Here is a 26,135-nt window from a genome sequence, read left to right on the forward strand (position 1 = left end):
AGCGTAGCTGAATTCGACGTATCCGAGCCAACTTACCCCGCTGTGAGGACGGCCGCAAATCGACCACCGCGGCTCCCCCGTTGACGGTGCTTACTCCTACCTGGGCTGGTGGAGTACACGCGTCGATTCGGGGATCGATTGTTGCGTCCCGACGAGACGCGATAATTCGATCCCCGAGAGATCGATTTCTACCCGCCGATCCAGGTGGGTAGTGAAAACAAGCCCTTAATCTTCCCATTTCCAAGCCAGGAGCACTTGGGAGCCCTGTGGATGCATCTCATTTAGCCCAAGGGGACAGAGGGAAGGAGAGGGGGCGTCTTCCTTCGCTCTCAGGTGAGCCCTTCAGGCTGGCCTGGCACCAGTGCTGACCAGCTCTGTGGGGCGCTGTCACCTCAAGGCTTCTCAACGAGGCAGGTAGCCCTGCCCATTGTGGGCCCTGGAGGGGAGTGAATCCTGCAGGCCAGCTCCCTCCCCGACACTGGCAGCATATCGCTGCTGCTAGACTCGGCACTCTTTTATTATTATTATTTCTAATCTCTTCAGTGAAGCCGTGTAGCGCCCCGTGGAGTCTGAATGCCAACCGCCAGTTTTCTTTTTCCTTTGTTAAAGAAATCCACTTTCTGTGTTTTTACCTCCATTTGGAATCTGTGACTGTCACCAAACAGACTCCCCTGCTCCCACCCTGCGACATCCTAGGCAGGCAAAGGGCCCCGTCCTCCTCCTATCTCTTCCCCCAGCTCCCATCAGAGACAGCCCGAAGGCTCCCTGGACTCCAGCCATGCCCCAAACATGCCAGTCGCATCTGCTGACTTGAACTGACGCAGACAAAGCCTCACCCCTGCTCTCCCTGCTAAGCCAATGCGGCTCCTGGGGAGTGAGCTGGTGTCTGGACCCCCTCCTGCCTCACCAAGCTGCCAGCTGTGTTCCAATGGCAGCACCTGTAATGGCAGCGATGATGCAAGAGGCAGGAATAATCCAGATGAGATTCAAACCCCACGTAGAGTTTGGGGGCCACGTGGGGGAGGGGTGGGAAATGATCTTTTGATGGCTCAACCTGAGCAAATCTGATCTGGCGCCACAGAGGGGATCAAAGAGGAGTGCAGCCTCGACGGGGCTGTGCCTGGAACAGTAACTGCACATCCAAGTAACATTCTTCCCAGCTGCCATGAAAGATACCTACTTTGGATTGGTTGTTCTTCAGCCTGTGAGCTTCATCCACCACCAGACACGCCCACTCTATAGAGCCTAAAACAGCCTGATCAATAGTGATCAGCTCATAGGATGTGAGCAGGACGTGGAATTTAATCTGGGCTTCTTTCTAGATGAAATAAAGAGAGAGAACATCACAGATTAAAGAGACCAAGGAGACATGGTTGCCACTGGCCCTCAGTGCTTCTGGATACTACACACATCCCAACACATGAAGAAAAATGTGGACTTGTTTCAACCGCACTGCAAAATGCCAGCAAGCCGAGTCTAGGAATGAATCAAGCCAGCAGAAAATCTATATCCATCTGAGCATTAAAATGAATTAGGGAGCTATATAAACCAAACAGAAAAGGGTCCTGCAGAAATCTGTAAAGCCCATCATAAATCTGCTGCATTTATAAACAGTGTCAGCTTTTCTCTTTGGAGAACAGTTGATTCAGCTTCTTAGGAATCTCACCCTCTGTGGGTCAGACTGTGCTCTCATTTGCACCGGTGTAAAGCCCAAGTAAATCCATTGGCTTCAGGAGAGTTACTCTGGATTTAAACTAGCACAAATGAATGCAAAAATTTTCCATCCCTACCTCTCTCCCTCCCCTCCATGCTGGAATCCTGCTCTCTGATGTTCTGATTCACAGGCCAGTCCATATGAAACAGAAACTACAGTTCTTTATCTTACAGAGAGTGCTAAACTGGGGAAAGCATATGGGGAAGGAGCCTGCATCCTGGCACAAAGCTCACAATTCACCAGAGAGTCCCAGGACAGCAAATACCCTGCTGCAGTGGTAATGTATGTGGGTGGAACACACATCCCAGGGACAAAGAACCTGTCTCCAAGCCATTAGACAGAATGAGAGCTGAGATAATGGGAGCCCAGATGAGCACGAGAAGTCAGAGTAAATATGCTCTCGGTTTGCAATTCCCAAGACAGCCCCAAAGAGAGAGACAGATGCCTGGAGAGGCTCATTAAGAGAGAGTTTCTTTTGCCATTTGTTAGCAGGCTTAGAGAGGAGAATTTCTCTACATACCCAATGAGTAAGACAGTTAATCTTTCCTAGCATCTTTCACCCTCTCCCTTGCCAATAGTAAAATTTGCTTTGCCTCAGGCAGGGTCAGGGGTGTAGCTAGCCAGAACTTACTTTCATTCGGAAAACTTTCTTCCCGCTCCGGATGGCATTGTCTTCAAAGGAGAACTCATTTTCTCGGATCACAGCCCGGCTTTCCTTATCCCCCGTGTAGGTCACCACATAGAAGTCAGGTGCCCACATCTCAAATTCTCGCTCCCAGTTGATAATAGTGGAGAGAGGGGCACTAACCAGATACGGCCCTTTCGAGTGGCCCTGTTCAGAAAGGCAAATTCCAGGTGAGTATGCTGCACCCCAGGCTCCCACGGGACGCCCAGGAAGTAAGGACTGTCTCCGCGGGTGCCAAACACTCACCTCTTTGTACAGGGAGTACAGGAACACAATGGTCTGCACCGTCTTCCCAAGCCCCATCTCATCAGCAAGGATCGTATCCGTTCCCTGGGCCCAGGAAAACCTCAGCCAGTTCAGTCCCTCCAGCTGGTAAGGATGTAAGGTACCGCCTGTTGCATCAATGTACCATGGCTGCTTGTCAAATTTAACTGTAGGCTGCAGGGGAAAGAGGCAGAATGCAAAGTCTGCAGAGCCTGTTCATCCCTCACCTTCCTTCTCTCTATAGCCCGCTAGGTTCCTGGTCAAGGCTTTAACACAGACAGGCCCAAAGCAAGATTTAAATGCAGTTCACACAGTTCCAAAATGCAGTCCTCCCCAGTACAGAGCTGCAGCCTGCAGAGACTACAGGTTCCAGCATGCAGTGTTCCGTTTTGTGTCCAACACCTGAGAAAATCCCTTTCCTCTTGATAATTCTGCTGAAGGAATGAACAGAGAAAACCTGTGGGGCGTGGCCACTCAGATGAAGGTGCAGCATTGCACGTTTCTATGGGCCGCTCTTCCACTGTACAATTGAGGGCAACTGAAAATGGTTCCCTTTGATGTAAATTAGATGCAGCATTAGCCCCCCTGGAAAGTTACCAGTGAGACCCAGGACTGGACACAGTTTGGGCTTTAACACAAAGAAATACTGACACAAACTACAACGTTTCTTAGGAGCTCATGCAAGAATGGGGAGCCAGTGAGATTCTCAGCTGAATCCCGTACTCCTGCACTGCTGCCTTCACTCCCCCCACTCCGCCACCCCCCACTTACATCAACAATAGGAGTTTCTGGAGGTTTTTCTAGTTTTTCTTCCTTCAGTTTTCTCCCTTTCTTGTTCAGCCTCTTTGGCGGTTGGATATCATCCCCCAGCATCAGCTCCCTGGAAGAGACCATTAAACAGAGGGCATGGATAAGAGGGGAGCTGGATAGGCGGAAGGATATTCCCCTCATGGCCTCCACACGAGGGATTAGAATTCCCAGCCAATCTCCATTCGTTCTTTCCCCACAGAAACTTTTCTGCCCCAGCTCCAGCTGAATTGTTAATGATGTCGGTTATAACAAGCCAGGCGATGTCACCCAAACTACATGTCATCATTTACTCAAAATAAAAACACTCCTAGATTTTTTCCTAAAAACTAGACAGAGCCCAGCACAATGGATTGTCTTGGAAATGCAATAAGTCAAATGAATACAACTGCTAAAAATGCATGGCTACAGCACACAGACAGGTGGGTACTCGAGATACTATGGATAGGCTGTTAACAGATACGTGGACTAGAGATTTTGGGTGCCCAACTTGAGACCCCTTAAAAGGGCCTGATTTTCAGAAAGTGCAGATCACCCATGTAATGAAAATCTGTCTCCTTTAAGGTGGTTCCAGTTCTTCACTCAAAATATGAGGCACCAAAAATCACCAGTCACTTTATAGGCGGTAGATCTGCATGGCTCTATACTGCCTGCGCAGACTACAGTCTGCACTGCCTCCCTGGCTCATACCTGTGATTCCAGTAAATCTGTTTCAGGTTTTCATAGTAGGGGATGTCTATGTCATCAATCTCCCAGGTACACTGGTCGTAGGGTAAATCTTTCCACTTGATCAGGTAATGGACATCTCCCTTTTTATCAAAGCTAGAATGCATAATATATAAAAGCACATCACTGAAATGACATAATGTAACAAACATCATCTGAGTTGGTGTTTCCCTTGTATTGCCGTGTATTAGCAATGGAAACATCTCCCTGATGAGACAGCTTCCTCTCTCTCAAACACAAACCCTCACGCCTTCGGAGCCTGGAAGTCTCAGCAGAGTTTAATTAAAGTCCCTTGAAACAGAGAACCCTGCACCCAACAGAACATGAAACAGAACATGCTCAGGTCTCCTGTCAGCTAGCACCCAGGAGATTCACAAGGAGCCAGTGGAGGAAAGAATGCCAGAGATGGGCTGTTTGTGTGATAAATCTCTCATACACGTGCACAAAACAACCAAATATCCAGATATAAATATACAGCAATGGGGGGGCCTGCCCTTCCAAAGGCGAGGAATTCAGGAACATTCCCAGGGGGAGCACCAAGACTTGTTTAGCCAAGTTTCAATCCTAAGCAAACAGCTTACTATGACCCTATTTTCAAGAAACCGAATACTCCATCCTCTGTTTGTACCTGCAGATTATGAGGTCCATGCAGAGCTAAAATAACACCAAGAAGGAATCAATAGTTTCAGGTGGAATGGTCCATTAATCTGCTGTGTATGTTTAATCAATCACAGAAGCTAAAAGCCACACGATTTCACTGTGTCTGCGCTGCCTGTAATTTAGTGTTGGGGACAATAATTTATATAACACCACAGTGCTGAAGGCTGTAGAGTCAGAGTATGTGCACAGCGTGCAGTATGTGTCCATGGCTGCTCAGAGATCAGTGAACATAGGGCTGTTAGTGAAAGAGCAAGAGAATTAGTTAAATGTTTTTAAACTTAAAAGAATGAAAGTCAGAAAGAGCAGGGCAGGGTCTCAGCCTATGCCCAGGAACATAGGCGCTCATCCAGTATCCTATCTCCAACACTGACGGATGTTTCAAAGAAAGATGCAAGCACTTATGGAATAATCTGTCCCCAAGGAAAGTCCTTTCCTAAAACCCATTAGTTAGAAGTTGGCTTATGCCCTGAAGAATGAAAGTTTATATCCCTTCCAAAATTCTTGGGGGTCTGTTAATTTTTTCCTTACTATTGTTGTTCTGGATATTCTCACATTTATACAAATGTCTCTTCCAAATCCTGCTATGCTCTTGGCCTCAATGGTATCTTGTTGCAGTGAGTTCCACAGGCTAATTTTGTATTATGTGAAAAGTTACTAGTTTTAAAAGTTTATTGAATGTCCCCCAGTTCTTGTATTATGGGACATGGTGAACAAAAGTTCCCAATAGACCTTTTCTAGTCCATTGATTATTTTGAAAAGCTTATCATGTCTCCTTATACATTTCTCATACCAGTTACACTGAAAAACTAATAAAAACCTTTCAGACTCCGGTTATTTATAAAAGGCAAGTCCTGCGTGATTTACACAGAATGAAACTCTGGCACAGGTTTTAGCCACACAACTTTACTCAGTCCCCGTCAAACCGCTTTGAAGAGAAGTGTGTGATTCCTAATTAGAAGTTCTACAAAGTGATCCTTGCCTTTTGACTTTTTTTTTTTAAAAAAGATATCAACTCACAAGATTATCTAATACATAGGAAATGTCTTCAGCACAAATAAATGCAGATATCATGGCTAAATAATTGAAAGGACTCACATATGCAATTCATTTAAATTCTTCTCTTCACGCGCAGTCCCATTAGCCTCCGAGGGAGTTATGTGCGCATTAGCTACTTCTCGGTATACATGTGATTCTCAAATTCCTGCTAATGTCTTCGATGTGATTTGAGTGAGGGTGGAATGCATGATTCCCCAAAGAAATGAACAGCATACACAGAAATGGACTGGCATTTGCGAGTAGTTTGGGTGAGTAATAGCAGCTGCATGGTGCAATCAATAGGAGAAAGACTGATCACCCAGTCACAGAAGAAATTTATGAATTTTTCAGTAAAATATTAGTTGGCATCAGGGATCCAAATAATGTATTTGGGGAAAGTTTAATAACACCAAGATCCACCTTTTAGAAGAATTTACTATCTATATTTTTAATGTGCAATTTAATAGAAATGGAAATAATGCAACAATTCATTTTTGGCCTCACTTTCAGCTCTGTAACAAGCTTCCAAGGTGATGATAGCCTTGGAATAAGTTTACAGCTTTACTCTCTTTAGGAGGAGCAAATTAGTGTCACAGAAGCAAAGCGGTAGGTAAATTCCCGTCCCCTAGCCAGGAGAAAGTTTGGCCTTGGAGAGACATCCCAGGACAAATTCTGCTCTCCCTTACACAGTCTGGAAATTCAGATTAATTCCATTAGAATTGGTGGAATTGTTCTGGGTTAACACTGGTGACACACATGAGCAGCACCAGGCTGTCTATGTTCTAATATTACAGCGCTGTGTCGCGAATGGCCACATGGCACTAGCCTGGGTGATCCCTACACTCTTGGCTGCCTAAATTCAAGGCCAGAGTCAATAACGTCAGTGGGTAGAATCCAAAGTTGAAATGCTTTGTGTGTGTAACTTCGCCAACATCTCGCTGATAACTCTGCGGTACGTTATGTTCCTAGCACAAGCAGATCTAACCGCTGCTTTAATGAATATTGCCCTCAAACTAGGCTTGACAGAGAAATACTGTTTGCTACAGAAATGCTAGTTTCCCCCCCCACCCCAAAAAAAACAAACCCTAGCTAATCACCATAAATCACCACCCCAAAAACCTCTGCAGGACTGGGAATATCACACAGTCCATACTAATGACATGGGGAGGAACAGCTCCCTACACCTTCATTTGCAAAAGGAGGCAAGGTGAATGCATCAGTTTTCACTCAGAATTCCTTCTTTACAGATCTTCACGAGGCCCTATGGGCAATATTTGCCCCCTGATGTTATAGGAGTTGTAGGCATCTGTACACCTAACCCCTCTCTCCCACACAACTCCCCACCTGTGATTCAGGATTCGGTGAATCATCATCCACTCGGGTTTGATGCCGTAGCGATAGTACTTCTCCTCCATCTTGACGTACTGCGGGTCTTTGTTCTTCCGCTTCTCGCTTTTGCCGTCCTCGTCCCCGGAGCCGTAGTCGAAGGCCGGGGGCTCGTCCATGTCGTTCTTTCTTTGGTAGTTGCGGTACATCACGGTGTGGTAGAGCTCCAGCTGTGCCCGGAGACAGCAACAAAGCGGGGAGCTGGTTATGTTTCAACACCGCCCCCACACCTATCGAAAAGGGCCACAGGTGTGCCAGGCCCAGCCATGGGCAGCACCACACGCAGTCCCCCTCTCACCAGCCATGCTGCTTCTTACCTGCAGCTCTTTGACCCAGGAGCAGTGCCAGAAGGAGAGTCCTGCCCACTTCACAAAGAACTCCCGCTCCGGGATCCCCTCCAGGGGCTTTGGTGGAGGGACAGACAGCTCCAGGTCAGGCGGACGGAGCCCAGACAGGAAGGGGGCAGGGGGCTCTCTCCAGACCCAGTGCAGGATGCGTTGGACTTTGCCTTTTAAGGGAGGGCACTGAGAATAAAAGGATGTAAAAATAACATACACACACTCATGGTTTAAAATGGGCCCTGTCAGCCCCACACAGCACTTCCCGCTTCCTCTCCTCTGGCAGCACAGCCCTGAAACACCAGGGAAAGTCCAACCCATCACTACCAAATCCCTGGCTTATCAATGGTTGGGCACCAGACCTGGCCTAGATTGAGCACTGGGCCTGCACTGGCAGTGGAGTCTGCTGGAGGGCAAAGAGGTCTGCAGTGGGGGAATGTAGCGCAGATCCTGCCCGGGCCAAGCTGTGAGGGGAGCTGTTACTCTGAGGGAATTCTGCACCAAAAAATTAACAATTCTACACACAATATTCTAAAATTCTGCAAAACTCTCTGTATTTTATTTATCAAAATAACACCATATAATCAGGCCAGTTTCAACTATTTTGGTAACTTATTACAAAATACCTGTCAGCAAGTATGTCGGTCACAATACAGACAACAAAAAAAGATTCAGGAACTGTCACGGGACAGGGGCTGAAATTTGTGATTTCCATCAAAAGGAAGCATTTTGGTGGAAATCACAAATTCTGCGGGAGAAAATAGAATTCTGCGGGGAACATGAATTCTGCACAAATTCTGCATTGTGCAGTGGTGCAGAATCCCCCTAGGAGTAAGCTGTCCAGGGAAGGAGGGCATTGCCTAGGGTTACCATACATCCGTTTTTTCCCGGACATGTCCGGCTTTTTGGTAATCAAACCCCTGTCTGGGGGGAATTTCCAAAAAGCCAAACATGTCTGGGAAAAATACTCCCTGGCTTACCTTAAAGCAGGCGCCGAGGGCTAAGTACTCCCTGTACTCCTGAACAGGGAGTACAGCAGTCGCCGGAGCCCGGGAGGGGAAATGCCTGGCCGGGGGTGCAGGATCCGGAGGCATGGGGGCTGCCCAAAGCCCGAGCGCTACCGGCTTCAAGGTTTGCCAGGCAGCCTCCAGACCCTGCGCCCTTGGCTGGGCACTTCCCGTCCCGGGCTCCAGCTGGGGAAGCGCCGGCCGGGGGCGCAAGGTCTGGGGGCTGCCCGGAAAACCGTGAAGCCGGTAGCGCTCAGGCAGCCCTTTTCGCGTGGCTGGGAGGCAGGAGGGGGAATGTGGGGCACTCAGGGGAGGGGGCGGAGTTAGGGTGGGGACTTTGGGGAAGGAGCGGGGAAGGGGCGGAGTTGGGGCGGGGCCGGGGTTGGGAAAGGGGCGGGGCCAGGGCCCCGTGGAGTGTCCTCTTTTTTTATTTTTTAAATATGGTAACCCTAGCATTGCCTGGGCAGAGAGGGAGGTGCCCTAATCCAGAGCCCCCCTGAACAGTCTCTGCTGGAGCCTGGGCCATAACTGGAAACTGCTTCCATTGTGGGAAATCCCCAGGCAGGATGGGCAGCAGCAACTGGCAGTAAATTAGGCCCAGACTCAAGGGAACCCAAGGTCATGCAACAAACTGGGCAGTTTTTAACAACCCCAGAGCCAGGCCAGTTCCAGGCCTGGCCTGCCACCTCTGACTCAGCCTGGACAGTCCTGAAAGGAATTGCTGTGCTCTGAGGTCGGTGCAAACTGCTATGTCAACCCCAGGGCTTGTTTCTTAATCAGTGCCCTTCTTTACTGGTCAGACAGTAACAAGTAAGCCTGAGTAAGAGGGGTGAAACACATGGGGTGGGGTGGGTGAGAGAGTGCCCCCCCAAGGCACCTTGAATGATGGCAGATCCATCCCCTGGATGCATGCGTGCTGGAGAAGGATGGCTTTGTCTGAGCGGCCATTATGCTGCACGTCCCAGCTGGGGATAGAATGGGCCGGGAAGTAATAACTGTTTCACTATTCCCATATTTAATTCTCCAGCGCTGCCGCGGGCTCCACAAATCACGCCCACCTGCCACAGCAGCTCGGCTGCCTCGGGTGGGGAGATTCCTTCACGCAGGAGATGCATTAAATGGGACCTGACACTTAATCTAAAAAGCTGCAGGGAAATAACCGGTCATCTGCATAGGACAGGGAGTCTGTGCAGGGAACGGAGCCTTACAGAGACCCAGCAGGCCCTAGCCCAGGGGTTCTCAAACTGGGGGTCGGGACCCCTCAGGGGGTCAGGAGGTTATTACATGGGGGGTCTTGAGCTGTCAGCCTCCACCTCAAACCCCACTTTGCCTCCAGCATTTATAATGGGGTTAAATATATAAAGAAGTGTTTTTAATGTATAAAGGGGGTCGCACTCAGAGGCTTGCTAAGTGAGAGGGGTCGCCAGTACCAAAGTTTGAGAGCCACTGCCCTAAAGGCAGCCGGGGAGGGGGATGACAGACTCTGCAGAGCAGGAAGTGAGGGGCAGGACGGCAGGCCCATCGGGGAAGAGGGCATGGGATGGTGGGCACATCAGAGGGGGGTGGGAGCAGAGCCCCTCAGAGAGGGGCAGCTGACTGCCCTGACTCTAGCTTCTAGTTTTGAAACCCTCAGGTCAACCTAAGCCCCACTCCTTGGGGGCGGCAGGACAAATGCTGGTAACACTCACTGTACAGCGCGGGCAGAGCCATTCACCGTTTGGGATTTCCGGCAGAGGCGGGTTCAGACAATGCAGGTGGTAGGAAGATGGGCAGGTGTCACAGCACAGCAGCTCCCCCCCATCCTTACACACACGGCAAAACTCCATGTGATCATCCTCCTCCTCTTCGCCTCCTTCCTCCTCCTCCTCCTCCTCTTCCTTCGGCTCCCACTGGATCCCTTCCTTCTCCTAGGGAAGAGGCGTCAGCACCGTGCTGAGCAGTTACGTCGGTGGCCTATCCAGTGCCCCGGGGGTATCTGATATGTGTCTAAACACACCTGGGCACTTTCCCCTGGGGGCTGAGGTCTCAACCCTCAGCACCCGAACACTCAGCTGCAAGAGCTCCTGTGGGGTAGGAACAGCCTGAGACGCTAAGTCAGCCTGCCAGGGACTTGGATCCATGAATCCAGGGAGCCAAGGCCATTTCCAACCTGAATCTTAGCTCCACTAAGCCACCTCTATGGTGAACACTGCAGCTCAGTTTGGCTACAGACAAGTCCTGCCGCTCTGGCCCCGGACCTGGTTTCAGAGCCAATGATCACACAGCACCAACTAAAAAACAAAGGCTCCTTTTGGGCAGGGTGCCGCTGTGATGTAGGTAATTCCATGTGCCGCGAGGGGTGGGACATACAAAACTCTGAGCGCTACTCTCTGCAGAAGAGCCACCCTCATTTCGTTAGTGCTCCCGACTATGTCCCAAGCTGATTTTCAGCAGCAAAGTTACCCAGTTTCAAACCAACCCCGCAGTGACTCACACAGTGAGGGCAGCTCCACTTGCCCTCCGGCGCTTTCTCCAGCTCAGGATCTAGGCAGACGAGGTGATAGGCGCGAGGACAAGTGTCGCACAGGATAATCTCCCCTCCCTGCTGGCAGACTTCGCAGTAATCCTGGTGGTCGGTCTCATATCCATCCCCTTCGTCAACTAGAACAAGGGACACACTGGACAGTCAGAGAAGCAGCAGCCATCACATGCTTTCCCAGGAGGAAACGAGACAATTTCTCTTGTAAAAGGATTAATTATATTTAAGGAAACAAAGAGAACATTCCACCTTAGTCCCCATCTATTACATTCCCCTACCTCTCTGTCCCTCAGCATCAGTTTATCTGGGTCTTTGCACACAGCATCCTCTCACCTCTGTCTCTCTTTCTCTCTCCACACTGTATCCTCCTTTGGTTCCTTCAGGCTCTCAATGGAGAATGCCAGAACCTGGAGAGGTTGCAAGGGAGGCCAGTCAGAGAAACCTCCGCAGATACCATCACCATCAACTGCAAATGTACCATGCAACAATAACACAGCCGAGAAGGACTCTTCCTCTTTGGACTACTCTGGTCTCCCTGTGTGCGTGCTAGACTCAGAGGCAGGAGCTCCTCCAGCCAGGTACAGCAGGGGACAAGGAAGGGCAGGATGGTTCTATGGTTAAGGCACTGGACTAGGACTCAGTAGATCTGGCTTCAAGTCCCAGTTCTGCCACAGCCTCCCTGAGTGACCTGGAACAAGTCACTGAAAACGCTCTGTGCACAACCGCTCGTCTGTAAACTAGGGAAGATAACGAGCCTCCCTTTGTCAGTCTGATCTCCTAAGACTATATGCTCCTTGGGGCAGAGTCTGCCTCTCACTAGGTATTTGTACAGCACCTCGCACAACGGGGTCTCCCTGCACTGCTGCAGCGTGAACAACAAACAAAAAGACTAAACAGATTCCGTCTTCGTGTAGGGGACTGATTCGCAGCCAGTCCCAGTCTTCGTGAGCTCAGCGCTCACCAGTGTAAGATGTCAAACCCAGAGAATCAGGACTACGCATGGCCCGGGTGAGACAGTCTCATTTCCTATCCCAGCAGAAGCTTCCAGCCCCACATCCAGAAGCTTCCCTTTGATTGGCTGGAAGTGTAACCCGAGGGTGCAGATAAGAAGCTACAGGATATTTGGAATTTCTGGATCTGAAATATCTCGTGCTGAGCAAGGCCGGAAGATAAAAGGAAAAGGATCTTTTCTGTCGCACTACAAGAGAAAATGACTGCCCAGGCTGAGAGCACAGCCAGGCCGGTGCTGCCTGGAGCAGATGGCTGTGCTGAGCCAGCCACAGCTGAGGAGGAGCCAAGCTGCTGCAGTTAATGGAAGACCGGGAGGGTGGGGGGAAACCAGCCGTACACGTCGCTCCTGGAGTCCTTCAGGGGCGGAGAGAGAAGCTGCCGAGCCGGTGCCCGTGGAACACATCCGGGCAGTTCAGTCCAAAGGGACCTTTATGGATTTTTTCAGTAGCAATGAAGCAGAGAAAGTGTCGCTAAAAAAAAATCAATGGTATCCAAAAACCGATAGATACGTCTGATCCAATACCCTGCTGCGTGCCTTGTCCTGCGGCTTGCATGCATTTCTTATCCCAGGGCATGTCCGTGAGGCTGAATGAAGCATGCGCCCTGCGAATTACTCTGGCATTTAACATAGGCAAAAAAAACCCTAATCTCGTTCGCATCTTCATGCTCCCCTATGGCCCACATGTCAGCTAGACACCTTGGCCTACGTGGCTGGCCACACTGTAAGGCTAAATTTACTGGTGGCGTGTTCCCGGAAATACCGTTTCCATGGAAGGGGAACAATGCCAGGCCAGCAGACAGGGCTCTCCCTCCAAAGCAGGCTGTGCTGGGACTGCGCGGCAGTGCTGAAAGCACGGGAGCTGCTCACAGCCCTGGCGAGACACAAGCCAGCAGTGGCGTTTCGCGTTGGGTGTGAATGAAGGCGCCCCTCGCCCCCACACACCCCCACACGGAGCCAGGGTCAGATGCTGCAGTGAAAGCTCCCACACAGGGCTCCAGGGACCAGAGAAGCACACATCAAAGTGGGAAATCCAAACAGAACAGGAGCGGAGTACAAAGAAATGGCCTACTCCTCTTTTTCTTTCTCCTCCTCTTCCCTCTCTTTCCCAAGCCCGCCGAGCATTCGGAGCGCACCGAAGAGCTGTTGATGCTGGCGCTGTCAAAGTCCGACTCCTCCCGCTCCTCCTCTTCACTCTGCAAGGGAAATCAAACCACACAGAGGCAAAGCGTTGGCCTCTCGTCCCCCACTGCCAGAGGGCCAGTCCTCGCAGCAGGAGGAGCACAGCACCGAGGAGCTGGGCGAATGCACAGGGAGAACACAGCCCACAGAGTGAGCTCCTCGGAGCTGAGCCCATCGAAAGCAAGCGGCAAAACTTGCAGGCTCATTGAGTAGTTAGGGACAGGCCCCATGCAGGCTTATACGGCTCCTGGTGCCACGGTGCAGAGGTTATGAGAGTGTGTCACAAAGTAAATTTTATGTGTTACACCAATCTCTCGGACTCAGTGTCGAGCCACTGGTTTCTGCAGGACAATGCTCTCTCCTCTTCAGCTCTGCAGGGAGGCTGCCAGGCCTGTGCACTGGCACCTCCAGCAGCTGTTGAAGGGAGCAGACAGATTAAGATCCCAAATCACTGAAAGACTCTGAGTGCAGATTTAAAGGGTGCAAATCAAGCCATTTAAATCAGGCGACAGTCCAATTTCTTCTCCACTTACCTGACAAGAGACGGAGACTGGGCTCCCTGGCTGTCTCTGACAACACCTTCACAAATGCACAGAGTGCACTGCACAACCAGCCAGGGGTCATTCTGGGACGGCTCAGTGTCCCCTGAACACCGGGGATTGGCCAGAGGCAGGACACTGGACCAGAAGGCCCAATGGTCTGATCGAACACCTCAGGCACTAGGACTACTCCCTGCACCCCTCACTGGAGTCAATGGCACGGCTTGGGTGAGTCGGGATTACAGCACAGGCAACTAGACAGGTTTAGTCTTGCAGGAGAAATGCAGCATCCTCACCCAGGACCTGGCAGGTAAAGAGCTGTTGGCTCGTGCCCTTGAAAAGTAGCTCCATGAGATACTGTATTTGAGCACAGTTCAGATTTTGCCTGGATCACAAAACGGGACTGATCCAGCCAACAGGAGCTTTGCGTATCAGACACAATGAGGGCTCAGAATTCCAGGCCTCAACCAGAATAGCCCCTGCCAGGAAAAGCACTAAACAAGCATGTGTGTCTGTTAAAGTGAGGGGGAGCAGGGCTGGGGGAAACAAAGCTACCACATCCTCTGCTAAAAGTGGGGAGCTCTCCTCCTCTCCCTCACTTGGGTGGCTGCACTATCTCTCCAGGTCCGAGACGGTGAGGGCACACACACACACACACACACATTGCTTCAGTCTGCTGTAACCCCGGCATGCGCACGCGCACACAAAAAGTCACACACTCACTACTTAGGGTTTTTTTTTTTTTTTTTTTTTTTTTTTTTGCAAATAGTTACTTGAGCTAAAACTTACACTGTGACATCACACCTAAAATTAACATGTCTAAATTCTCATTCTGGACCCTAAACCCATCTCCCCAAAGCTTTGATTCACACACACCCTGTACTTAGTCCTCTAACTAACCGTGGGAGCAACTCTGAGCTTTTAGCATCACTTGAAAATGTGAATGCACAAATCTAGGGCCCACTTTTGAAAATTTGCCACATATTCAATACGTATGTTTGAAAACTACTGCAGTGGACTGGTTCAAAAACGCTTCTTTCACTTGAATCTCTGTTGCACAAAAGTAATTTACAAACTGATTATATTACGTGCAATGGATCCAGAGGGTTAGTGAACTCCAGTAAGGCTGAAGTTATGGGATTCTGATCAATATTATCAAGACCTACAGGAGTTCTGTCCTTATTTAACAGTTATTTAAAAGATTTATTCTTTAAAATACTCTGCATACATTTGATATTCATACACTGCCAAGTGCACAGTATGCAAACTGTATTACAGATTTTTTTTGTCCCTCCATTTATTCCTATGGTAGTCTACTCCAGGAACTGTGCTGGAAAAACACAGGCTAGATATGGTAATAGAATTAAAACATTTGCTAATTCTATCTGACATGCATTCAATACAAGGGCAGGCCCTAAAGAGTTTATTTGCAAATGAAATCTGAAATTATGTTATCACTGAACTCACCACAGCAAAGTATTAAAACTGATTCTATGATTTTAGTGGAAGAAATTCCCAAACATGCCATCTCTAGGAACGTGAGCCTGGATGCAGTTCTCTTCCAAAGAATACCCACTGAGCAAAGATTGGTTTCTAACAAAGAAACGCAAATGAGATTTTAAGATTTCCTTACCCAGGCCCAAGTGCAGAGGGACTGCCAGCATTTCCCCGGCGCTCTCAGTGGGTGAAATGCATGCCAGTGCAGAGGGCCAATGCCCTGTGTAAATTCCACTCCAGCCCTTGGTGCTGCTCAGACTGTGTGCTGGCCCCTCCCTGCACAGGAGTGAATTTCCCCCTGTGCGAAATGGGTTGATGGTCATAGCCCAGCTCTGTGGGACAAGTAGCCACATCCAATACCCATCAGTGCAACTGGCACTAATTGCCTCCCTTCTTGGCAGCGAGAGGCCAAAACTGAATGAGCTACAGAACTGAACACCCTTCTCCTATCTGCGAATGGGGCTTCAGGCAGGAGAAGCTTGCCCGGCCACTACCCAAAATGTTGGGGGAAAACAGAGGACTCCAATCCCCAGGGCTGCCCGCCCAGCACCTTCCACCAGCACCAACATTCCCCGTTTAGAGACAGAGAGTGCTTACTGAGGAGCCTTTTTTCCTTTTGTTGGCGATTCCTCCAAACCGGAATTTCAGGCCCGCCATCTTTTTCCCCTTCCCCTTTTTCTTCCCATCTTTGGAGCCCTTGATTTTCTTCCGCACTCCTGGACCTAAATGAACAAAAAGATTTTCTTGACGTTCTAATGATGGACACCTTGATTTCTACATTCTCCCCAAATCCCATCGCTCATAATTTACCTTCGTTCAAGGATCTTCTGAGTGTTTGCATTGCCTGTGTAACATTCTAGCTTATCACATCATGTTCCCCCACGCACACTGAATCCACACAGAGGATAAGTGCCTAATACTGCTACCCGTTAACAGAGCGACTCCTTTAGTTAAAGAGGCAAAGGCCTGTGCTTTGGTGCTGAAGGTCCCACGTTCAAGGCTCTACATTTTTACAGTTTCCTTCCTGTTTGAAAATGATGCTTCACACACATTCCTCACTGAACTTTTATAAATGCAAGAGCAGAGCAATGAAAGCAGCATGTCTCCTTCCCTGAAAGTGCTTCTTTTCCCTGGATTCCTGGCTCTCTGTGGCTCCGCAGTGGGAACCCTAAGCAAATACTAAGGGATGGCCAACTGCTTCACTTATAAACCAGGGTTCATATTTAACTGCTTTGCATTTGGGGGAAGAGTGCAGCCTGCCCCCCAGGGGCCAGGAAAGGGACTGCAGCTCAGATACTGCAGAGATGGGTGCAAATAACTAACCTCTGGGGGTGTGGCCAGGGAGACAGACGACAGCTTCCTCCCACAAGATCAACCAAGTGCACTGAGAGATGCTGCACTAAAACTATGGGAAAGGAAAACTGTTGCAACCAGCACCAAGCCTCTTGGGCTGCTCCTGTCAAAGCTCTCGAAGCATTGGGAATTGACTGCTGCATAACTGGAACAGAAACTTCATGAAGAAAAACACTGTGGGAACAAAGGGAGATTCCTCTCCCTCCTCCCTTTCCCCATTTTTTCTTCCAATGACTCAGGAAGCCCTTTCTGAACGCTGAGGGAAGCCTCCCGTCTCCGCCGTCAGGAGCAGGAAAATGTTAATAGTAACAAACTCATTTCAATAAAAATGAGATCAATTCCATAGGAGCTGCTGTAGATTAACATGGTCAGCCCTGTGCTTGCAAATGGGGTTTGAAGGCAGTGTCCTTCCATCTGCCTTCTAGGAAATCAAATACCTTATACGTTATTTTTGTAATCTTTTCTATTGTGGTCTCTTGACTGTTCTTGAACGTCCTAGGTCAGTCCAGATGGAATGCACCGGCCGGACTGCTGAATATTACAGAGGCATACAGACAGAACACATCTGCTCTGCCAATGTCCTGCCCTGCATCCTACCACCCCTACTATTCCATTTGAGTTTCCCCCAGCAGATTTTCCAATGCCCCTCAGTCCTGATCTTACTGGCCTGCAAATTCACACCAGCTTGAAAAATGCACTTTCCAGGAGGTTGCGAGATTTCACTAGCAAATATTTATAAAGCTCTTTGAGATCCTTTGTGACACGGGTATCACATTAAGAAATATTATGATTATTGCTTTATTTAAAATAGGATACTAATTTATTATACAATTTTCCGTGGTCCTGCTAACATGATCGGTCATGATATAAGGAATCACAGTTCATCTGTGGCATTTATTGTAGAAAACAAATACCAACTACAGACACACAAGTTTCCCCACAGCTCAACTTCCAGCTTTGTCTCCCTTGCTTACCAGGCTTCACAGCCTGTCTGGTAGCACACGGGCACATCTAGTGGCTAAATAATATATTGCAAGTATCATTTCTCATTGCAAGATCTACCCAAGCTGTCCGGTTAGCCATTCATTCCTGCCTGGCCCGTTACCTTTGCCCTCCTTGGTTTTCGCTTTCCTGATGGCCATGGGCAGAGCAGACTGCTGAGGGCTGGCAGAAAGCTGGGGTGCAATGGTGACTGTTTCCACGGCTGCAGCCACTGCAGCCGCCGCCGCCGCGGCCGAGCTGCCTTTGAACGGGTTGTTGGCACTGAACTCTCGCCATTTGGCACCAAGCACCGTCATCATCTTGGACATGGGGATTTTGGGGTTCTTCTTGGCAATGAGAGGCCTGCAGGGCAGGGCGGGAAAAACCACCAGTCAATAGGGCTCCTCTGCTATCTGATTGTTTTAACTCATCATGCGCTAGGGAAAAGCGTAACATGAATTAGTGGCCAATGCATGACACCGATTGTGAAGAGTCACTGGCAACAGATGCACTGGAAATGGTAGAAACCAAAACTGCCCTAGCAAGGAAAGAGAGGGGAATGTTCAAATAGTCAATGACTTTTTTTTCCACCAAAAAATCTTTGATCGTTTTCAACCAGTTTAAAGAGCAGCCGGAGGGGAGGGGAGGATATTCGCAATTTTCAACAACAAAAAATTGGGCAAATTTTTTTGTGAAAATATTTCTGCCTTTTCCAACCAGTCCTGCAATGAAACCCCTTGGAAAACTGTGTCCTGAAGAACAACTCTCGGATACATGTGGTGAAGCACCAAGGTATAGATGATGCTCCAGGGCAGCAAACTTAAACAGGCAAAGAGAATGCTTTGGAGACAGGGCTAATTCATTACTACTTGTATAGCACCGTGATAGGACATTGCAACTGTTCCCTGCTGCATCTAACCTCGCCCTCAAAGCAAACAGTGACCTCCTAGAGTCCAGCTGGCTATGGGCGAGAGCAGAACCCCACTTGGGAGACATCCGGAGTCTCTGCAGAGATTGTAGCCCAGATCCTGCACGTGAGGAGCAGCTGATTGTGCAGTCTGGCAGAATGTCAGTAAACTGCACATGATTGGTTTTCTGTTGGTGAGGAATTAGGATTCTAATGCCCTGGCTTTATCAACTCGATTGGGTAGTAACCAAGTACAAAACAGACCCCCATCCATACGCACAATGCTCCACTGCTCAGCCTCTTACCTGAGAAACTGACTGAAAGCCTTGTAATTAGTCAGAGTATGGTAATCTTCTTCTGAGAACATATAATCCACATCGTCAAGGCCCCATTCCTCCATTAGCTGCGCTGAGCTCTTGGGCTCCTATGGATTTACAAAAGGATACATTTAATGCAAATAACTGAGGTGCTACGAACGAGCGGTGCGCAGCCACGCCTCTTATATACTGCTACTCCTAGACACCCACAACATGGGGATTTGTTTCTGTAGGTTAAAAGACAGAGCGTGCACAAGTGCTTAGTAAACGAATACATGACCTAGCTTGAAAACAATACAGGGCCTTCCAAATGCTGCCCTAACCCCACCACAGTGTGACGTCTCCACAGCTTTAGTGTCACCACAAAACGTAATTTGTGGGCACATCAAATGCATAAATGGGAACTGCGGCAAAATCCATTTGCAAGTAGCTGTGACAGCCCAAGGCCCCAGTCCACTCCAGTGACTCACTGGGTGCTGCTGCTTTTCCGCACCTGGGGGAGGGATGACCCCGGTGTTAGTGGATTTTTTTGAAAAGCAAAGGCTGTTTTAACATCAGTGTCCGAGGAGCCAGAGAGTTGTCTCTCATCTGCTTTTCCACAGAACCAGATACACAAATGAAACACAACTCTCAATGGCACTACTGGTGACTGTGCAACAGAGACCTCCAAAGAGCAGCTAAGAGCCAAACTAACAGAGGGACAAGGGGCTGGAGCTGGTTGAAGAATCATTTCCCACCAGAATACCCAGTGCCATCGATGCTGACATGCTTCCCGAACTCAGATCCATTTTGCTGGAATTCTGGTTTGGAAATAACGGGGAAAGTTCTGGCAATATGGAAATGTTCCATTTCAACCTTGTCACAACAAAACCCTTCAGGCTTTCCACTGTGAAATGTTTTTATTTTGTAATAGAATGCAGCATTTTTAAAAGTCAAAACTGAAACAAAATGTTTCAATCAACCCAAAACAAACAAAAAAAAGTCAGAATTTTTCTTTGGAGAATTTCAAATTTTTAGTTTTTGCTCCAGTTTGGAATGAAGCCAAATTTCCAAATCCTTCATGAAACTGAATTTCCTCCTCCACACAGCTTTCCCAAGCACCAATCCTGCCAGGTGCCGAGTGCCCTCCATTCCCTGCAGGAGTGGGAGCACTCCATTCCCTGCAGGATCAGACCCCAGGTAAGGATATGGGCAGAGACTGAAATGAAACTCCTCCTGAGGAAGGGCAGGCTAGAGTAAAAACCAGCCCCCTTGGCCTTTTCCCACAACCTGTGCTGCCACAGCCCATTCTCGCATTCAGAGATGGTAACAGGGAGGTGCCCTAAGGTTCCCATTCTCAGAAACAACCCGACTAATGGGGTGCTAGGTCCTGGACAGTCTAATTGTAGGTACCTTTAAACCTCCTTCCTCGTTATCATCCTCCTCTTCATCTTTCTTCTTCCGCTTGGCTTTTTTCTCTTTCTTTTCTTTGAGCTTCTTCTTCTTCTTTTTGTTGGGCGAATAGTCACTTCCTTCGCTCTCAGATTTCTCCTCCAGTTCCTCTTCGTTTTCAGATATTTCATCATTGCTCCCCTAAAAGAGGAAGGGACAGTGAAGGAAGGGCCAGGATCTCCCCTCCCCAGCTTCCCTGCACAAACCCTTCTGGTCATTTGCCAGATTCAGTCACTCCCATTTATTACTTTCACATTTTAAAACACTCCAGCCACAGTACATGTGGATAGCAACACCCTAGCAGAAGCCAAGGAAACGCACTCCCACTTGGCCTAATCTGGGCTGTAAGAAGGGTCTGACTGTAGGAGACACAAGCGGGAACATTGTTTTCCATTCATAATTTTGTTGCAAGGGAAGGACAGTCCTCTGGTTACGGCACTGGACTGGGACTCAGCAGATCTGCTATATAATGATGCAGACAGAAGACCAGCTGTAGAGTAGGGGTTGTATAGTTTATTGCACTGAATGCAGCATGTAGGATGACAGGCCTTGTGGGCAGGTAACATATATGCACATTCAGGGCAAGCAGCGTATGACCCTCCCGGACTGAGTACGGGCTCTTGAGACCAGAGTGGCTGAACTGGAGGAGCTAAGGAAGCACAGACTTTCCAGGACAGTTGAGCGGTCCCGCCCCAGGCTGCCAGCCTCTGGATGGTTGAGGAAGATGAAAGACTTGGGGAAGGAGCACATCAGCGATCCCATGGTTGGGACTCTCCTTCCAGATGATGTCATGGGATCCTCTCATACGGAGGATACCCCTCCAGACAGGGAATAGTCATAGGGGATTCAGTTATTAGAAATATAGATAGTTGGGTTTGTGATGACCGGGAGAACCGCATGGTGAATTGCACACTCGGTGTGAAAGCTGCGGAGCTCTCGAACATCTAAACAGACTTAAATGCAGGGTTGGGGAGCAGCCAGTGGTCCTGGTACATGTAGGAACCAGTGGCACAACGAAAGGTAGCAAAGAGGTCCTTGAGGCTAAATTTAGGCTGCTAGGTAAGAGATTGAAGTCCAGGACCTCCATGGTAGCATTCTCTGAAATGCTTCCAGTTCCAAACCGGGTTCCAAGTAGATCGGTAGAACTGCAGGGTCTCAATGTGTGGAGAAGACAATGGTGTTTGAAGGAGGGAGTTAGGTTTATTAGGAACTAGGCAACCTTTTGGGAAAGGAGGAGACTATACAGGAAGGATGGGCTCCACCTAAACCAAAATGGAACTAGGCTGCTGGCATGTCAAATTAAAAGGGTCGTACAGGAGTTTTTAAACTAAGGGCTGGGGGAAAGCCGACAGGTCAGACAGACACATCCCATAGGGAAGGATTTATTAAAGGGGATACTCTATATCCTATTAAAGAGGAGAGGATAGACGTTGATAAAGTACAGGTAGGAACTAAAGAGAAACAGTCAAATGAACAAGAGTCCCCATTCAATTACATCAGACAACTAAGGCAGACAGAAGGCAGACAACTAAGTATTGACAAGTTTTATAAGTGCTTGTACACAAATGCTAGAAGTCTAAATACTAAGATGGGTGAACTTGAGCGCCGTGTAAATGAGGATATTGATATCATAGGCATCACAGAAGCTTGGTGGAACGGTGATAACCAATGAGACAGGGTAATACCAGGATACAAGATATATCAGAATGACAAAATAGGTCATGTTGGTGGGGGGAGCGGCACTCCATGTGCAAGTAAGCGTGGAGTCAAATGTAGTAAAAATCTTAAATGAATCAAACAGCACCACAGAAACTCTATGGACAGAAATTCCATGCTTGAATAATAAGAGTATAGCAGTAGAAATATACTACTGACCACCTGTCCAGGATGGTGATTGTGAAATGCACAGGGAGATTTGAGAGGCTACAAAAACAGAGAAGCCAATAACAATGGGGCATTTCAACTATCCCCATATTGACTGGAAACATGTCACCTCATTATGCAATCCAGAGAGAAAATTTCTAGACACTATTAATGACAGCTTCTTGGAGCAGTTAGTCCTGGACCGCAGAAGGGGAGAGGCAATTCTGTATTTAGTCTCAGTGGTGCATAGGATCTAGTCCAAGAGGTAGATATAGCTGAACCGCTCAGTAATAGTGACCATAATGTCATTAAATTTAACATCCTTCTAGGGAGGAAATTACCTAAGAAACCCATCACACTAGCATTTAACTTCAAAAAGGGGAACCACACAAAAATGAGAAGGCTAGTTAAATGGAAACTAAAAGGAATAGTCCAGAGAATGAAAAGCCTGCAAACTGCATGGAAACTGTTTTAAAACACCATAAAAGAGGCTCAAACTAAATGTATACCCCAAATTCAAAAAAACCGCAAGAGAGCCAAAAAATGCCACCATGGCTAAAGAACATAGTAAAAGATGCAGTTAGAGACAAAAAGACATCCTTTAAAAATTGGAAGTCAAATCCTACGGAGGAAAACAGAAAGGAGCATAAACTCTGGCAAGCCAAGTGTAGAAGAATAATTAGGCAGGCCAAAAACAAATTTGAAGAGCAACAAAAGACACAAAAACTAACAGCAAAAAAAATATTTAAGTGCATCAGAAGCAGGAAGACAGTCAAAAAGCCACTGGATGATTGAGGTACTAAAGGAGCACTCAAGGAAGACAAGGCCATTGCAGAGAAACTAAATGAATTCTTTGCCTCAGTCTTCACTGCAGAGGATGCGAGGTGTGGTGGTTCCCACACCTGAGCCATTCTTTTTAGATGGCAAATCTGAGGATCTGTCCCACACTGAGGTGAGTGGAACAAACTGAGAAACTAAATAGTAACAAGTCACCAGGACCAAATGCAATTCACCCAAGAGTACTAGTTCAACTCAAATATGAAACTGCAAGATTACTAACTGTGGTAGGTAACTTATCACATGGAGGCTGTCGGATGACCAGCAGATAGCTAATGTTGATTGTTGAAAAAAGGCTCCAGAGGCGATCCTGACAATTACAGGGTGGTAAGCCTAACTTCGGTACCAAGGAAATTGGTTGAAACTACAGTAAAGAACAGAATTATCAGACACATAAATGAACATGATCTGTTGGGGAAGAGCCAACACTGCTTTTGTAATGGGAATTCCAGGCCTACCAATGTATCTGAATTCTTTGAGGGCATCAACAAGCATGTGGACAAGGGTGATGCAGTGGATATAGTGTTCTTGGACTTTCAGAAAGCCTCTGACGAAGTCCCTCACCAAAGGCTCTAAAGCAAAGTAAGCTGTCATGGGTAATCAGTAACTGGTTAAAAGACAGGAAACAACGGGTAGGAATAGAGAGTCAATTTTCATAGTGGAGAGAGGTAAATAGCAGAGTTCCACAAGGAACTTGTACTGGGACAAGTGTGGTTCAACATATTCATAAATGAGCTGGAAAAAGGGGTAAACAGTGAAGTGGCAAAATTTGCAGATGATACAAAATTACTCAAGATATTTAAGACCAAGCTGACTGCAAAGAGTTACAAACAGATCTCACTGAACTGGGTGACTGGGCAAGAAAATGGCAGACAAAATTCAATGTTGATAAATGGAAAGTAATGCACATTGGAAAATGTAATCCCAAAATAATGAGGTCTAAATTAGCTGTTACCTCTCAAGAAAGAGATCTTGGAGTCGTGGATAGTTCTCTGAAAACATCTGCTCAATGTGCAACGGCAGACAAAAAAGCTAACAGAATGCTAGGAACCATTAGAAAAGGGATAGATGATAAGCCAGAAAATATCATAATGCCATTCTATAAACCTATGATATGCCCACCCGTGAATCCTGCATGCAGTTCTGTTCACCCCCATCTCCAAAAAGATACATTAGAATTGGAAAAAGTACAGAGAAGGGCAACAAAAATGATTAGGTGGATGGAACAGCTTCCATATGAGGAGAGATTAAAATGACATCTTAGATAAGAGACAACTAAGGGGGGATACGATAGAGGTCTATAAAACTATGGCTGGTGTGGAGAAAGTGAATAAGGAAGTGTTAGTTACCCCTTCGCATATAACCAGGGTCATCCAATGAAATTAATAGGTAGGTTTAAAACAAACATATGGAAGTACTTCTTTAGTTAATCTGTGGAACTCATTGCCAGGGGATGTTGTGAAGACCAAAAGTATAACTGGGTTCAAAAAAGAATTAGATAAATTCAGGGAGGACAGGTCCATCAATGGCTATTAGCCAAGATGGTCAGGGATGCAACTCCAAGCTCTGGGGGTCCCTAAACCTCTGACTGCTGAAAGCCGGGACTGGACAACAGGAGATAGATCACTCAATAAATTGCCCCATTCTGTTCATTCCTTCTGAAGCATCTAGCACCGGCCACTGTTGAAAGACAGGATACTCAGCTAGAAAGACCACTGGTTCACCCAGCATGGCCATTCTTATGTTCTGATATCCAGTCCCAGTTCTGCCACAGACTTCCTGGGTGACCTTGTGTCTCAGTATCCCATCTGTAAAATGGAGACAAGAATACTTACCTACATCACAGCCATGCTGGGAGTATAAATGCACCAACATGTGCTAAATGCTCAGAAACTACAATGGTGAGCACCATAGAATACTCCTGGGGGCATTCTGTGCCAAAAATTTAAAAATTCTGCACACAATATTTAAAATCCTGCAAATTTTATTTGTCAGAATAATACTACATAATCACACCAGTTTCAATTATTTTGGTAATTTATTTCAAAATACCTGTCAGCAAGTATGTTCATAACAATACAGATACATAAAAATTCCCCCAGGAGTAGAGAGTTAAAGAAATCCCTATGATAACCCAGTTCCTGTTTCTCTGCCCCCTTTCCCCCCTCCCTGAGCCCAGCCGGGGAGCCAGACACAAACAACCTATCCCCCCTAGAGCCCACCTGCAGGGCCCCTGCAGCCAATACACTCGACCCACCCCCACCCCCACCCCGATCTCAGCTGCAGGGCTCCCTCTGCCCCAGATACCCGCACCCCCCCCCAGAACCCAGCTGTGGACCCCCCCTTGCCCAGACACCCATCCCTCTCCCCCCATCCCCAAGCCCAGGGATGCAGAGGGAAAAACAGCCTGATGCTCAGTCTGGGGCTTGCACAGAGTTTCTCCCGCGCGCCGCCCTCGCCTTCCCTCAGGGCATGCTGGGAACTGCAGCTGCCAGGAACCCGCTAGCTCCCTCTCCCTGCCCGCAGCAGTGTCTTCTATGTGCGAGCTGGGCTCTCTGAGTCCAGTGGCCCCTATTGGCAGCCAGCAGCATTGCAGCCCATTTCTGTGGGGGAAAGGAAATTCTGTACACATACATTAATTTCTGCAAAATTCTGCATTGTGCAGTGGCGCAGAATTCTCCCAGGGGTGATAGAAAAGCCTACATATAAATTAAATGGAAAATAATGCAACATAGATGACATTCATTATGGAAACAGCTGTCTTGTCCAATGTATCTGTAAATCATGCTCTTACTTCACTGTCAATGCTGCACCATGTATGTCGTGGGGATGTTTGGCCCTAGTCACATAAAGGGGATGTTTACTTGGCCTATCCTTTGTGATGAGTATATATGTATTTTCACAAAATCACCCGGGGCTACCCCAAGGTAGCACCCAGGTACTATTCTGATTTGTGATGGTATAAAACGGACAAATAAATAGATAGCAACGGATGCTAAATTAATCTATATATTAAAAAACTGAATGACGTGTTAAAGAAAACAACAGCTCTAACCAGTGACATATGCTATGTCATAGA

The 26,135-nt window shown here is 47.9% G+C and overlaps 1 protein-coding gene across 2 annotated transcripts in view; it reads right to left on the reverse strand.

Moving 5' to 3' along the window:
• The window catches only part of CHD5 (chromodomain helicase DNA binding protein 5), an 86,422-nt gene that overhangs the window by 33,145 nt on the left and 27,142 nt on the right, over window positions 1–26,135 (reverse strand). For both annotated transcript variants that reach the window (XM_054008901.1, XM_054008902.1), the window contains exons 3-16: window positions 20,318–20,497; window positions 18,914–19,032; window positions 17,826–18,064; window positions 15,965–16,089; window positions 13,222–13,345; window positions 11,096–11,262; window positions 10,311–10,529; window positions 7,595–7,801; window positions 7,236–7,447; window positions 4,161–4,292; window positions 3,435–3,543; window positions 2,646–2,837; window positions 2,346–2,546; window positions 1,181–1,318 (exon numbers count right to left, since the gene is read on the reverse strand). In XM_054008901.1, coding sequence (XP_053864876.1) covers window positions 1,181–1,318; window positions 2,346–2,546; window positions 2,646–2,837; window positions 3,435–3,543; window positions 4,161–4,292; window positions 7,236–7,447; window positions 7,595–7,801; window positions 10,311–10,529; window positions 11,096–11,262; window positions 13,222–13,345; window positions 15,965–16,089; window positions 17,826–18,064; window positions 18,914–19,032; window positions 20,318–20,497 — 2,364 coding nt within the window. The remainder of the gene's footprint in view (window positions 1–1,180; window positions 1,319–2,345; window positions 2,547–2,645; window positions 2,838–3,434; window positions 3,544–4,160; window positions 4,293–7,235; window positions 7,448–7,594; window positions 7,802–10,310; window positions 10,530–11,095; window positions 11,263–13,221; window positions 13,346–15,964; window positions 16,090–17,825; window positions 18,065–18,913; window positions 19,033–20,317; window positions 20,498–26,135) is intronic.

The sequence above is a fragment of the Malaclemys terrapin genome, chromosome 19 (assembly GCF_027887155.1).
Source record: "Malaclemys terrapin pileata isolate rMalTer1 chromosome 19, rMalTer1.hap1, whole genome shotgun sequence".
NCBI lineage: Eukaryota > Metazoa > Chordata > Testudines > Emydidae > Malaclemys > Malaclemys terrapin.